This window comes from Nicotiana sylvestris, chromosome 1, assembly GCF_000393655.2.
Source record: "Nicotiana sylvestris chromosome 1, ASM39365v2, whole genome shotgun sequence".
Lineage (NCBI taxonomy): Eukaryota > Viridiplantae > Streptophyta > Magnoliopsida > Solanales > Solanaceae > Nicotiana > Nicotiana sylvestris.
In genome coordinates this window covers 163727483-163743986 of record NC_091057.1, presented here as the reverse complement: position 1 = coordinate 163743986, position 16504 = coordinate 163727483, and the positions used below count along the sequence as shown (strand labels likewise).

The window sequence follows — 16504 nt, the reverse complement described above, 5'->3', positions numbered from 1 at the left end:
CCAGCAGAGTCTCTTTCAGAGTATTGTACTATATTTTCATTTTTGTCCACTTGTATTCCGGACAATTACTGTATTTTATTTTATTACCTAGTAAATGCTCATGCACTTGTGACACCGGGTTCTAGGATGTCTATAGAAGTATTCAGTATTTTGAAATTATTAAAGGTATCATTATTTATTTAGTGGAAATTTATTCCTTATTGTTTAAATATATAAAATAAGTGAGTTCAGAAATATCTAAAACGAGAAATTACTAGTTATTTAGTGTTGGCTTGCCATGGTGTCCGGCGCCATCACGACCCTTAGTGGATTTTGGGTCGTGATATTTGTATATGTATCACTACCATGTATATGAAATGTAATTTTATCGTATCCTTTGCAAATATAATTGTAAATATATTTCACTACCTTGATATCAAAACAAACTTCAACATTTATATGACAATTATACTTGCATAGCAAAAATGGATTATATGGAACTACCCAAGAATTATCGAGAAACTCACCTCTTACTTCTACAGATTATCCGGTTCTTCTCCTTCTGTATATTGGATATGAATTCTTCCCTTTTGATGTTTGTTCAGCAAAATCTTTTGGATACTTGAATTTGCAGTTATTATTTTTCATGCAAATATTTGTAGGATTTAACTTTCCACAAGGACCATGCATCATATGTTTAATAACAAGTGAATATCGATCGCGATCTTTTTTAGAATCAGGCAATTCTGCACAGACAAATTTATCATAAGATTCAGGAATCAGTAATTTGTGGTCATCAGTAAGTATAATAAGGAAATGAGCATGTGGAAGACCGCATTTTTGGAATTCTATAGTATACATGAATCCAGCAACTCTTCCAAAGATTTGTCTTTTTAAAATATCCGTCTTTAATTCTTCCACCTTTACTCTGAAAACTTTACTAATTAAATCAGGTCTGTTATATACCTCATCAGCCAGTGACAAATGTTCTTTTATTTCTGGCCAAGAAGGATTACAAGTCATTGTTATAAAGAAATCAGGTTTTCCAAAATATTGTACCAATGCGATAGCATCCATATATCGTTGGTGCATGTCCCTTGGTCCCCCTATAAATGTAACAGGGAGGAATGTTTTCTTTCCAATTTTAGAGGCTTCCCTTTCACCACATTTTAAAATATCAAGGAGTCCTTGCAAGACCTCAATTCTAAATAAATCTGGATTAAATGAGAAGAAGTCTAATCTTTATGTTTCGAGCTTTTTATATACATCTACAATAAATTATTGGAATATTCTTCCACAATGTAGCACTTCATTTGTTTTATTATCTCTTATTTGAAATTTGTAACAATAATACTCTCGACAAGACACTGTATCTCTTTTTCGTTTTCCTTTTTGTAATGATTCGTCTTCCATATCAAGAAATCCATCAATTGAACACATGTTTGATATACTGGGCAATTGTTCATGTTCACAGTAAGCTCTACATCTCATCACATTATTTGTTTGAATAATTTTTTTGATTGTACAATGCCATCCATTTTCACCGAAGGTAAATAATAATGGATACTGCAACGGATCATAACATCCATAATAATAATGTACTAATCGAGCTCTATTAGTGTAGGTATAAATTCGAATATGTGGTGCAGAAATATCTCTAGGATTTTCTTCAAGCCATAATGCCGCAAACTCCAATGAGCTGGGTAAGTTATATGTTCGTTGATCTAAGGTTGAGTGGCATTTAAGAGCAATATAATCAGATAATTGGGCAACATTCAAGGGAGATTTTAAGAAAATAGTATGTGGATTAAATTTCAATATGTCCATCAACTTTTTCACTATTGATTCATTAATATTTGTCGAACAAGCTATCCTATTAGCTAGGTCATTATCATGGTCGTAGAAGTACAATTGTAAATTCCTGGGTTTTTCATTGGAAGGGATTAAATCATCTATAAAATGATACATTTTTCCTTGGAGTCTAAATGTGTAGATACCGCAATTTCTTTTCGCTAGCTCTTTATCATACTTTACACCAAGTGAAGTAAATGCAAACATGTTGTTATAAGTTCGAAAGTTTTCAGATTCCTCAGTATTTCCAAAGTATAACTCTGATAATTCAGGTGGCATTTTATGAGATGTCAACCTTATTGCACTACTAGTTACAGCAAAATCCTGGAGGTTCATATTCAAACCTCTTTGCACGACAGTATTGGAAGTGCGGAACGTTTTTTAGAGCAACATAGTCACTTCGTTACTCTTTAGCAGCCAAACACACCTTTATGGCCCGTCTATGAACTGAATACATAAAAAGTATCATTAAAAAAAGGAAACACGAAGGCATACGTATGGTGGCCATTATTATAATATAAATTTTATGCAAACCTATGATTGGAACATCGTTCAAGGAAACAGGAGGCGGTTTAGATGTACCCGACGTGGACCGTTATATATAAATAATCACAGATTACAGTAATGTACAAACAATATGTTATTCTCAAATAAAGTATAATCTAAAGGTAGATTTACCTGTTTCATGAATGATAGGGGGATCTAAAATAGACTTTTCTTTTTCTAGATTATCCATAACTGTAGTCGTGCAAGTTTGAAGACTGGCAGCTAGTAAATAGAATAGCCAAGACATTTAAAAGCGTACAGTGAAGCCGCAGTAGATGCAAAATAAAGTATAAAACATCATATGGTATTTTTGTATTTTAGTTTATAGGCACATATAAGATAAGTAAGATATCATACTCAATCTCCAAGCAAAATTAAGAAGCAGTTTTATCCTAATAATATATAGTGTATAAACATGAGTACAACAATATAACTTTTTTAACGAAGAGAAGGATATGGTACCTGTTTCACAAATGATAGGGGTATCCAATATAATATTTCCTTTTTCTAAATTATCACGCAATGTAGTTAGGCAAGCTTGATTGTTGGTACTTGGTAACACAACAGCGAAGGCGATTAAAAGCGTACAGTGAAGCTTCAGCAGGTGCAAAATAGAGTGCAATAGAGCACGTACTATTTGAGTATTTTAGATTGTAGTCACATAAGATAAATAAAGTATTATACTAAATTTCCAAGCAAAATACTTAAGAACCATTGTATTAATAACATATAGTTTCTAAATATGAGTACAACAATCTAACCTTTTTCCGCAAGGGAAGGAGGTTCTCGTATGGTAAGAGCAGTTTATTTTAGAAATCCTGTTTTGTCCCAAGATGATGTTGCCAGCTCTAGGACAACAACAATCGGACTTTCAAGAAGGTTGTACTGTGCAAAATTTTGTCTTCTCATACGTTGTGATAGCAACATCGCTTCCCTTCTACGAGCCTTCCTTTTTTTCTGTGTATGAGTACTTGTTTGGTTCTTTGGAATCCATCAGTTTATGGCAGTTCAATTTTCCTTTTCACCTATAAATATTTCCAGCAGGAGTTCTCATGAGATGTTTAAAACATAAATTATATTTTTAATATCACGGAATACAATATCTATTAAATATTCTATCTAGGATACTAAAAAATGACATACTGATCACTGAGGGCTCATGTCTCAGAGACATGTCATACATCACTCACAAATAAATTGGCTTTATATTAATTTGTCAATCCTTAAAAATCCTCATTAATGATTTTGGTTATGAAATCATCCCAGTAAATCCAGCAAAGCATAACGTTCATTTCAGCATCTTCTTATCTTATTATTATTATACCAAATAGCAGGCTGAATCCTTGTCCAGTATAGTCATCATAAGTATATGTGTACTTTGCAATTGCACAAATAGGGTAAAAAATATTGTTCTTTAAAATTTTGTAGCTATTTGGAGCAAATAGAACAATCTGCTTATCAGTGAATATATTTTTTATCTAATCAATTACGTATAATGTTTGTGCAACCATTATTCAGTGTGTTCATCATACAGATTGTAGATGCAAGTTACAATCTCACTGAAGACAAACTGTGGTAAATTAAATTCGACTTCGATGTATGAAAGCTCCAGAAACATTTGGACAAGAGAAATCAGTGTTTCTGGACAGGTTCTTCACCACTCAACCTTATTTCACTAAGGTAATTCCATTGATCAAAATTAGCTTATTGATCTATCCTTTTGTTTTGGATGTATAGTGCAAAGGTTTAGCTTTTTTTCGACTTTTGGAAAAAAGAGGCACAAATTAAACCAAAAATACATTAGTACCCCCTAAATGCTAACAAGACATCTCTACATTAAAGAACTCACATAAGATAGATTTGGATCAATACCTGAACACAAATTCCCAACGTTCTTGAAATATGATAATTTTTGCAGCATCATTTCATATGAAAATTTGAAACAAGATCAAACCTTTAAAGCGAGAACTGAGTGAAACAAAACAAATTACTATTGAAAAGAGGCAATGATAATCATCTATGAATGACAAAAAAGTGTTTGCCATAATAAAGTTGCAACGTTTATCAGCTTTAAAAAACTTGTAAAAAGTCAAGATTATACTTTAGCCTTTGACAGACCCAGATTGACATAGGATAGAGTAGATAATTTCTACAAAGTCTTCTTACACTACATTTCCAATTGTTTCGATCAAATAAAGCGACGATAACTCTTTAATGTTGAGGCTACTATGCACGAACCAAAACAAAGTATTGATGCCAGAAATCAGTCAGAAGAACAACAAGAATAATACCAAGAGGCACTTTAGGCTAGCTAATAGCGACTTTGAACAATTTGTTCAGCTCTTTCTCTTTGGCTATAGAATTATGATTAATGTTGTGACCTTTCATATTGAGCCCAGCAAGCAGATCTTACATCTATAATTTTTTCTTTAATTCAGGAAAGAATCTAACTTGAGACTTTGTATTTATACAAGTTAAGATTATACTTTAGCCTTTGATAGGCCCAGGTTGACATAGGAGAGAGCAGATAATTGCTACAAAGTCTTCTTACTCTATATTTCCAATTGTTTTGATCAAATAAAGCCACGGTAACTCTTTAATGTTGAGTCTACTATGCACCAACCAAAAAAAATATTGATACCAGAAATCAGTCAGAAGAAGAAAATGAATAATACCAAGAGGCACTTTAGGCTAGCTAATAGTGACTTTAAACAATTTATTCAGCTCTTTCCACTTGTGGGATTACACTGGATTGTTGTTGTTGTTGTTGTTATTGTTGTTGTTGTTTCTTTTTGGCTATAGAATTATGATTAATGTTGTGCCCTTTCATATTGAGCCCAGCAAACAGATCTTACATCTATAATTTTTTCTTTAATTCAGGAAAGAATCCAACTTGAGACTTTGTGTTTATATAAGCAGGCAGGGGTTAATCCTTTTGCTGCTAATTCTTCATTCTAGCAATCAGCTCTCTCTCTTCTAATTATGCTTTCATTTGCTATTTCAGTTTATCTTCTTAGTTGATTTAAAGCGTTGGGCATATATATCGAAAGAATCTGAGTGCATAAAATAAGTATATGCATGTAACCTATAGGAAAGCGAGAATAATGTTTCATCAAAAATTAATTTTTCCCTTTCTATGTCCTATATCAAGAATTCAAGATACTACCATACCCAAATAGCTATTTAGTAGCTTATACTGCTAAAACAACATCGTCTTCTACTCGTTCTAAACATCCTCTTCTATGTAAGTGAAATAACTAGACTTTGAGAATATCTATCTACTTTTACAGATTCAGCAGCTAATCAATGTGAACAAAAAAAATAAACTCTATTGAAATTTCTCTCCTTTTTGAGAAAAAGATACAAGGTATGGATGGTTTAGTTCAATTTGTACTCTCTAATTGAAAGCAAAAGCAGTTGTTAGCATTTTGTCGTAGGTTTCCCCAACTATTTCACACTCGAGAAATTAAACCCAAAACAAAAATAGAAATCTAAAAAAATGCCTAATTCGTTCAAAAATTGCCTCAAACACCTAAAGAGCAAAATCGACGGACAGATTAAACTCTCTGAGCAATAAAGCCCTAGCATGCCATCAAAGATTAAATAGAGAAATATGGGCGAAGAAGAAGAGGAAAACTCACAAGAAACAACGATCCACACGGGAAAATTCACAAAAGTGCAAAGATAAGATCAGGAAAGCTTTTTTGATATTGGTGATACTTAATTTGTAATAAATTGGTTGTTAACCTTTTGATATAAATAACCTGCATCTGCCAAGTATCTCAAAGAGATGCCTGCCTGGTATTGATAAGAACAAGAAGAGTAAGACGAGAGAAGCGAAAGAAGAGCCTGTAGAGTGCAGTGATTGCCAGATTTTGATCGATATAATCCAAGTGAAACATTAAAAATTAGATGAAAAAACAAAATTATCCTTGAAGTGTGAAGCAGGCATGTCGTCCAGGTGTGTGCTAACTCCCTCTTATTATATAGGAGAATGTGAACTCTAAAGTTAAATAACTTTTTTAAAAAATCAAATTCATATGCTAAACAAATTTATATGGTCGGAGACTCGGAGTGGTTGAAGGGATTTTCTAAATCCACATTTTCTTAATAGCACTTTTTTTAAATTAGGTTAATATTTGTATTTTTTATAACTATAGGAAATCACAAACCTCAAATACTTGACACGTCTCACTTAACTACATTCAACAGTATTTTGGATGATTGATTTTGCATCTAGCAGAAATAGTCCGATGAAAAAGAAGTGACAGTGCCAACTGATATTTTTATGAGTTCGATAGTAGTGAAACTGTGAAAGAACCCAAAAACAAAACAAAAAAAAAAAGAAAAATAAAAGGGAAAGGAGTAGTGGCTGTGCATGAAGGTTCTACCTTCCACGTTGCAAAGCCATGCACCTTTATTCACTATTAATTTAATTCCCCAAAATATTTTAATTGCTATAAGAAATAATTGTATTTATTTAAGTATACTTGTTTGTTAAGGTGCGGAGGGACATGCAATGCATGTCGTGGATTGGTGTGTGGTTGACTTCAGCTTGGTTGATCTCGATTCCTTTCTTTCACCTTCTGCCTTTGATTAGCTTTATCAATCAACTATACATTTCCCGTTTAGTAATACAACAATATTTCTAATTACATTTTCTTGCAAAATAATAATTGGCTAATCACATTTTCTTTTAAAAGAATTATTTCTAATCACATTCATTGTGGTGACCCAAAAGGCCATCACTTATTTTAGAAACAAATTCAGTGTTCCGAGGCCTAAAAACCTCCCTTTTACCTCACCTTGATTTGCGTGTGTGGTCCGGACCTATATCCGGAAAGCCCTCTATGTGAAAAAAATGAGAAATAGAAATTCCTAGAGTTAAAAATTTAATGTTGGTTGACTTTGGTCAACAATTTGAGCAAATGGACCCGGATCCGTGTTCCAACGATCCCGGGAGGTCCGTAGTAAAATATGGGACTTGGGCGTATGCCCGGAGATGAATTCCGAGATCCCAAACCTTAGAAAATAATTTTTGAAAGAAATTATTTTGCTGAATTATCCAAGAAATGAAGAAAAGAATTAATGTTTGAAACCATTGGTATCGGGCCCATATTTTGGTTTCGGAGCCCGGTACAAACTTGTTATAGTATTTGAAGGATAACTATGAAATTTGGTGGAAAATTGGAGTCTATTAGACGTGAGTTGGACTTCCGGTTGAAGAGTTATGAACTTTAAGTGTTCTTGATGAAAATGATGAGTTTTGAGGTTTAATCCATGGTTTTACATGTTATTTTTATGATGTGATCACACGAGTAAGTCCATATAATGTTTTTGAGTTAGTATGCACATTTGGTTTGGAGTCCCGAAGGCTCGAGTGAGTTTCGGGTAGGTTTCGGAATGTCTTAGGCTTAAAATATGGATGTTCCAGGTTTAGAGAAGTGCAAATCTCTGAACCCGCCAGTGTGGTCCGCATTGAATTTGTGCTGCCCACGGTGGGGGCTTTGCGGCCGCACTCGATTTTGTGCGGTCCACACAGGTTCACTAGTCTAACTTCGGAAGCCCATATCTTTTGATCTACAAGGAATTTTGAGATGATTCAAAAACAAAAATTGTAGCTCTTCGTGTCTAGTTCCAGAAAGGTAAAGAAATCACAATTTGGACATCTGTAGAGAAAGTTATGGCCAAAATACTAAAGTATGTCACTGCAGTCAACCTTGTGAGCTCTGCGGCCGCACTCCTTTGTCCGGTCCGCACAGGGGGTCTGAGAGGGATATATTTAAACGGAATTTTCAGTTATTTTTCATTTTTCAAAACCCCAAAAACATAAGAGGCAATTTTTCAAACAACCTTTCTTCTCCAAAACATTAGTAAGTGATTTTTAACTCATTTTCTTTACTCCTTAACTTCTTTTTACAAGATTTCATCCTAGAATCTAGGGTTTTCATGGTGGAATTGGAAATTTTGGGTAAAACCTAAGAATATTAAAATTTGGGAATTTAGACCTCAAATCGAGGTCGGATTCCATAACCAATTATATATCCGGGCTCGGGGGTGAATGTGTAATCGGGTTTTGGTTCGAATTTCGGGTTTGGACCAAGCGAGCCCGGGGTCGATTTTTGACTTTTTGGGAAAAACTTTAGAAAACTTATTTTCAAGCATTAGAATTGAATCATTAAGCATTTATTAATATAATTAAGTAACTTGTGGCTAGATACGAGTGAGTTGGTGGTGGAATCAAGAGGTAAAGCGATAGTTGAGGCATGAACTGTGTTCGTGGCATCGAGGTAAGTGTTTGGTCTAACCTTGGCTTGAGGGATTAGGAGTTGTGTCCTATTTGCTATGTGTTATTTGTTGAGTACGACGTATAGGCATAGTGACGAGTATCTATACGTTGGTGTCAAGCATGCCCGTGAGTCTTATACTATGATTAATGTGACTCCGTTTGTATTGTTCATGCCTTTTGTGATGATTTCTATTGTTGAGCAAGGCTTGTGGAAGTAATATTGATATTTGAATATTGAAGAGCATTGGCTCAAGTTGTAAAATGAATTGTGGAAGTATAATTAGCCATTGAACCTTATAGAGCATTGGCTCAAGTTGTGAAGTGAGTTGTGAAGCAAATGTGAAAAGGAAAAGAGAAGAGGATTTTTGATATTGTTCCCTCGCCGGGATTCGATTGTTGTACTGTTGTTCCCTTGCCGGGATTTTATTGTGATTTCATTTATTTCCTTGCCCTTATTTCTTATGATTATTGTTTTGGTAAGAGAGTGTCAAAGCACGAAGGGTGATGCCCGTGCACTTATCCTTGATTTTCCTGAATCTTGCTGATAATTGAGTTATGTTGTCCTTTACGTTTATTTACGGATTTTCTATTATTACTTGATTTTATTATGATGTTATTGATTCCCTTGTCGCGATATTGTTGTTCCCTTGTCGGGGCTCCTTTGTAATTGGTGTTGAATTGTATTTTGGGATTGGGTTGTACGCCACAACAGTGATAAATGATATGGATCGAGTTGCATGCCGCAACAGTATTTTTATGATTTGGATCGGGTTACATGCCGCAACAGTAGATAATAAAAAAGTTTATTAGTTGGTTACGATTTCTTTATTCTTTTGCTTTGAATTCTAAATTGTCTTTATGCTTTTCTCTCGAATTACTTTTGATAAATGATATTCCCCCGCAGTATGTCCCCCTCCCATCTTTAATTGTTTATTTCTATTTTATTTTTCCGTTATATATAATGTAACTGCACAGGTTTAGTTGGTAGTCTGGTCCTAGCCTCATCACTACTTCGTTGGGGTTAGGTCAGACACTTACCAGCACATGGGGTCGGTTGTGCTGATACTATACTCTGTACTCTTTTGTGCAGATCCCAGTGCTGTAGACTTCGGACCATAGTGAGATGTTGTTTCTTGTTCATCAGGAGATGCGAAGTAGTCCTGCAGGCGTCCGCAGGCCTTAGCGTCTCCTCCTACCTACTATTCCTGTTTCTTTCATGTATTTCTAGAGGCAGTGTTGTATTTATTTCTTTCATACCTTTATTTGTAGTATTCCTAGACAGTCTGTGAAGTTGTGACACCAGTCTTGGGTAGATTTGTCATGGAATGGTATTAATAGCATTATTAAAACTTTACAATGCAGTCTTCCGCTTATTCAATTCTGTCGTTATCTAATTGTTGGATCTTAACTATTATCGGATTAAAAAATGAAAATAAGGTAAATAGTTCAGTTGGTTGGCTTGCCCAGCTTTCATTAGTAGGCGTCATCATAACTCCCGAGGGTGAAAAATCCGGGTCGTGACATTCATGAGGCACAGATCCTCCAAACTTTTTCAAGGGAGTATGGCGGAGAATTTTTCCAGCGGGGCTAAGGTTTGCGTATATATTGCGTTTCCACTTGTAAAAATATATTGGATATGTTGTTGTTGTTGAATTTGCGTCGAAATTTTTTATTTTAAAGATAAACAACAACAACAACAACAACAACAACAACAACAACAACAACAACAACAACAACAACAACAACAACAACAACAACAACAATAACAACAACAGCGAACCCAGTGTATTCCCATAAATAAAGTGTGGGGAGGGTAGTGTGAACGCAGACCTTACCCCTACCTTATAAAGATAGGGAAGCTATTTCCGATGAAATATTTTTTTAGTAAAAGTTTATTCTCAATACTCGAATCCGAGATCTTTAATGGAAAATAAAAGAATATTTACCGCTCCATCACAATTTTTGTTCATGTTTACTTTTTTTTATACTCTTTGTCGTTGGGTCATTACCAAACTCATATATTCTTTTTATAAATTTATCATTATGACCCATCATGATCATTTCAACAATTTTTATTGAGAATTTTCATAAATCACTATCTTTTAGTGGTAATTAGCTGTCTATAGATACCATTTGTTATATTACGGATTGTAGATACATTTTCTATTATTATAAGATGTATTAGATGTATTTAAGCTACTATATTCATGAATACAATAGCAAAAATAGGCGTGAATCAGAGAAGTCCAGCTAATCAGTTGTTTTATTCGAGTGTATTCGACTGTATTCATGGCATAAAACATGGGATTACAGCTAGATAGATTATTGTATTCGACTGTATTCATAACGTAAAACAGGGGATTACACTGTTTTTAAATGAAAAGTGAATCAATTAACATAATAGACTCTTAATATAACTCAACAAACTCAATTATAACACACAAATTTTGTATTTCCAGTTATAAAAAAGATTCTCAACTGAAAAACACCCCAAAAATATAGCAATCTTCAGAGAAATTATATAATACATCTGAATACATAAATTATATTAATTAAAAAAAATTATGAATACATTTATGGAATACAACGAGACAGTGGATACAATGAAATACATGGAATACAACGAGATACATTGAAATACAATGAAAAAAGACAATGAATACAATGAAGTACATGATAATACAGCGAGATACATTAAAATATATTAATAGAAAATTCAAGTTGCTCAGCCTCAAACTCCGTCGTCTTTGTTCAAGAACAAATCCTAATTTTCGGCGAATCCGCCGTTGAGCAATGGTGGCAGAATAAGGACTCTGTTAAAGCTTGAATCTTGTATTGAAGATGAGGAAGTTGAGAACCTCGAGTTTATCCAATATTAGGACTTTTCTTTCTCCAGAAGATGAACCTCGAGAAGATAACGCCGTCGAGCAATGGTGGCAGAATAAGGACTCTTCTTTCTCCAATATTAACATACCTATAGCTTTACTAACCTCAAGTTTATTAGCGAACCATTCTTCGTTAGCTTTAGTCATGTTCCAATTAAAATGGCGAAGAAGAGCCACAGCAACGTCCGATGGAATTGGAGAAATTGGGATCGGAGAGAACGTAGGTGATGTGGGTGAGAGGAATTTTGCAATTCAGGGAATGAGGAAGAGAATGACATGTATCAAAGTAGAGAGAGAAAGAAAATAGTGTAACTAAATAGCGTATTTAGTGGCTTAGGTGTCACGACCCCAAACCGGACCCGATCGTGATGGCGCCTTTCATGAAGACAAGGCCAGCCGACACAATTACCAAATCAACCATTTTCCATTTAAAAGTGGTTTTTATACCATTTATAAACCATTAATCTCATAATGAACATTTAAAAGAACAATACAGAATAATTACACAAGCCCGACATCGGGGTGTCACTAGTCATGAGCATCTACCAAGGGCTGAATACAACAAAACAATCAAGTGCACTAAGTACAGAAATGGAAATGAGATGAAGAAACAATGCTGCGAACGTCGTGCAGCCACCTTGCTAACTCTGATGACTCCGCGTCTGAGCACTCAATACCCACTACCGGGGTTCTCAAAAATCTGAATTTGCATACAAGGTACATGGAGTAATGTGAGTACTCCAACCCAGTAAGTAATAAGAGTAAATAAAGACTGAGCAGTAGGAAACAATGAATCCACATTTATGATAACTCAATAAGCACACAGGCTGCTAATTCAGAATACGAGTCGATCGTCTTATTAAAATCCAGCCTTTTGGTAAAAATCATTTAAAAATGCTTTCCGACAGTTTCAGTAGGGGTTCAATGCCATTTATAATAAAAGAGATGAAAAACCGTCATCGGCCCCTCGGGCAAATTATAGTTCGTAAACAGCCCCTCGAGCAAAACAGGAATCATAAACACCTCACAACATGAAAATCTCGGTGGAAATAACAAAGCCAAATCAGTGATCAAATTCTGAACACCTCATGAACCCCCGCTAAAATGAAAGTTGTTTTAAAACATTTGTTCAATACTTTCGACAGAGGCTCAATATAAAGATGAGTGAAAACAGTCAATAAATCAACATATTCGATAGAAACTCATTTTAAAGAGGAGTAAAAATCAATAAGTTCATAAATAGGCCTCACAGGTGAAGCATAACTCAGGTGCATGTATATATCTATCGCCCCTCGTGTTAGCCTCTAAGTCACTCGTGACTCAACTCTTACTAAATCAGTACTCACACTCAACACTCACGCTCAATAGATACCATATAGTAACCGCTGCGGCGTGCAGCCCGATCCATATATCGCTGCGGCGTGCGGTCCGATCCAACATATCGCTGCGACGTGCAGCCCGATCTATATAAGTATCGTTGCAGCGTACAGCCCGATCCACACACACACACACACACACACACACATATATATATATATATATATATATATATATATATATATATATATATATATATATATATATATTGCGGCGTGCAGCCCGATCCATAACTATATAATCCTCACAACCAGGCTCTCGGCCTCTCTCAGTCATTAACCTCACAATCAGACTCTCGGTCCATCTCAGTCATCAACCTCACGATCACTCGGACCATCAGTAAAACAGGGAACTCAGCCCAAACAGTTTTCATATTTTTAAGAAATAAAGTGGTAAACCAGATTTAAACAATAAACAGGTAAAATACGACTGAGGATATGCTTTCAAAACAAATAGAGTGAGGAAAAATAGTGGAAGTGCCCCTAAGGGTCTCAGCAGGTCGGCACAAGGCCCCAAACATGGCATACAACCCAAAATATAATAACATCAAACAATTAACTATCAATTACGCATTAAAATAATCGTTCGGAATGGACTAAGTCACAATCCCCAGCGGTGCACTACCACACGCTTGTCATCTAGCGTGTAAGTCACCTCAACATAGCACAACGATGTGTAATCCGGGGTTTCAAACCCTCAAAACAACATTTACAATCATTACTTACCTGAACCGGCTACAACTCTAGCTCGCGACGCCTTTGCCCCTCGAATCGGCCTCTACCCGCATCGAATCTATCCAAAATCAGAACGAATACGTCACAATATACTAAGGAAACAAAGCCCAAGCGAAAACAATCGAAAAATATCAAAAATCCCGTAATAAGCAAAACCCGAGCCCCGAGCCCCGGGCCCGCTTCTCGAAACTCAGAAATTTTTACATCAACGGGTTCCTTATCCTCTCACGAGTTCATACATACCAAAAGTTATCAAATCCGACCTTAAATGATCCTTCAAATCCCAATTTAAAAGTCCAATTTCTCAAGCCCTAGTTCTTCAATTTTAGGCTTAGTTTTCCATGAATTTCTAGGTGGATTTCACAATATAATCGAGTTTTAATATCAAGATTCTTACCTCAGTCGATTCCTCTTGAATCCCTCTTTAATTTCCTTCAAATATCTCCAAAACTGAGCAGCCATGGGTGAAAATAGACCCAAAATCGCGGACAAGACGACTTAAAAACATTCTGCCCAGGCCTGACTTACCTTCTTCGCGAACGCGGTCAACCTCTCGCGTTCGCGTAGCACAAATTTACGTTGACCAACTTTTACCTTACGCGAACGCGACACGCCAGTCGCGAACGCGATGCCTCCTCTGCCTTGACCTTCGCGAACGCGAGATACCTGACGCGAACGCGAAGAGCGAATTCTACTGGACCCCAAATCCTTATACGCGAACGCGGTCAGCCTCATGCGAACGCGAAGCACAACTCCTACCCTTTCGCGAACGCGAGGCACCTCTCGCGAGTGCGAAGGCTTAATTCTAGCCTTCCTCAAATTCTTATACACGAACGCGAGGCTCCGCTCACGAACGCGAAGAGATAATTCTCTGCAACAGCTGGGCAGATTTTTCTGCAACTTTCAAACTCCAAAATGGTCCGATTGACCATCCGAAACTCACCCGAGGCCCCACGGGACCTCAACCAAAAGCACCAACACATCCTAAAACCTCATTCAAACTTGTTCCAATCATCAAAACACCTCAAACAACACCAAATCCATCAATTCACATTGAATTCAAGCACAAGTTTTCTAAAAACTTCCGAAATACGCTTTCGATAAAAAACGCAAGCAAACCACGTCCGAATGACCTGAAATTTTGCACACACATCAGAAATGACATAACGAAGCTACAAAAACTCTCAAAATTTCATTTCGACCCTCGGATCAAAATCTCACCTACCAACCGGAAATCACCAAAATATTAACTTCGCCAATTCAAGCCTAATTCTACACCGGACCTCCAAAACCAATTCCGATCACACTCTTAAGTCATAAATCACCCAACGAATCTAACAAAATCATAAAAATTTCGTTCCGAGCTCATATACAAATAAGTCAACTCTTAGTCAAACCTTTCAAATTCAAAGCTTTCATTTGAGACTGATCTTTCAAATTCATTTTGATTTTCCTGAAAACCAAAACCAACGATTTAAATAAGTAATAATTTATCACACAAGGCTAGTCATGCCCAAGAACTGGCGAGCAAAGTGCAAAAACTCAAAACGACCGGTCGGGTCGTTACATCCTCTCCCACTTAAACATATGTTCGTCCTCGAACGTGTCAAGAGTTGTTCCAAAAGCCAATCAATCGCTGAATAACCTTACCATGCACATACCCGGGGTGATCCCACGTTACCCTATCACATATAGGTCTGATAACACAATACAACTGAAATTTTACAATCCGACCTAGCCCATAAATCTTAGAACCATATTTCCACTCCTGAGATCATCCATAAGATCAAAATCTCACATCTATACTCTGAATAAGCCCGAACTGGCTGTAATAACCCATACCTGCAACCTCAGGTGCAATTACATGGTATACCACATACCTCAACCACTTGTAGCGATAATTTCTAATCACAACAGCTGCACACAACAACCGAATACCGGTAGAAAACCTCTTATCAACGAATGTTTCATTCCCAACACTTCCATATATTGCCAATAATAAATAAACCACACAGTAAGCCATAAGCATTCCTCAGATCAACCATTTATGAAGTCACTTCTCCTTTGGCAAAAACCATAGCAATTTCTGAGCCGAACCTCGATATTATCCTTCCAACATGCTGAAATCGAATCCGTTCGTATTCATTAATGATCCCAACGATCTCCTCTAATCCAACACACTACTCTGGTGATATGACACATCAATACAGGCTTAAGCCACAACTTGCATAATACATGCACCAATAAGCAACGGTCCAAACATACTCAAATCATGAAAATGACTCTAACGAAAGAGCTGCCCCTCAAGCTCACCAATACCATCACAACACAAGGCTGAGAACCCGTCTCTCATCAAAAAATAGAACACATGAATCTAACCTGCAAGATCATAACTCCATATAGCTTCACTGCAATGCGCGATCCTATCCAAACGCCGCTCCACACGAAACTCCTCGAGTCACTATGCTCGAAATCGACAACCACGCACAATTTGATGTCTGGAGCCAAAGCAAATTATTACACCCACGGTGAAACAAATAACATACACCACGCAAACCCGAAAGGACATAACCGATACGCCATTTACCGAGCAACACCCAACCACTCTTCCCACTCGACTTCCATTATGATACTCCGATAGAACCGCACCATAGGTGCCTATAATCAACAGATCATAACGTCTCGCAACACAGAAAGGAACCTCATAGATCTCCCCAGATTACCAATAAGCTTAATAACAACCGAATCAACACATCCTTTGCCTACAGCAACTTGAAGTCAACAAGGTCATCTCGATGCCGGACACATATCCATATAGGTCTACCAATGGACCACACATCAAC

The 16504-nt window shown here is 36.3% G+C and overlaps 1 protein-coding gene across 1 annotated transcript; it reads right to left on the bottom strand.

The window, feature by feature from the left end:
- Positions 1 to 522: 522 nt before the first annotated feature.
- Positions 523 to 2166, bottom strand: LOC104249342 (uncharacterized). The gene is made up of 2 exons (XM_070155898.1): positions 1334 to 2166; positions 523 to 1183 (listed from the first exon to the last, which is right to left on the bottom strand). The coding sequence occupies exons 1-2, from the start codon at positions 2164 to 2166 to the stop codon at positions 523 to 525; spliced, it is 1494 nt and encodes a 497-aa protein (XP_070011999.1).
- Positions 2167 to 16504: the final 14338 nt, after the last annotated feature.

What these genes read in the sequence shown, in the direction of transcription:
- LOC104249342 (XM_070155898.1), bottom strand. Translation starts at nt 2,166, where the DNA reads ATGAACCTCCAGGATTTTGCTGTAACTAGTAGTGCAATAAGGTTGACA. An exon ending in GATACAGTGTCTTGTCGAGA is followed by an intron (nt 1,184 to 1,333) that starts GTATTATTGTTA and finishes AGATTTATTTAG; the next exon opens with AATTGAGGTCTTGCAAGGAC.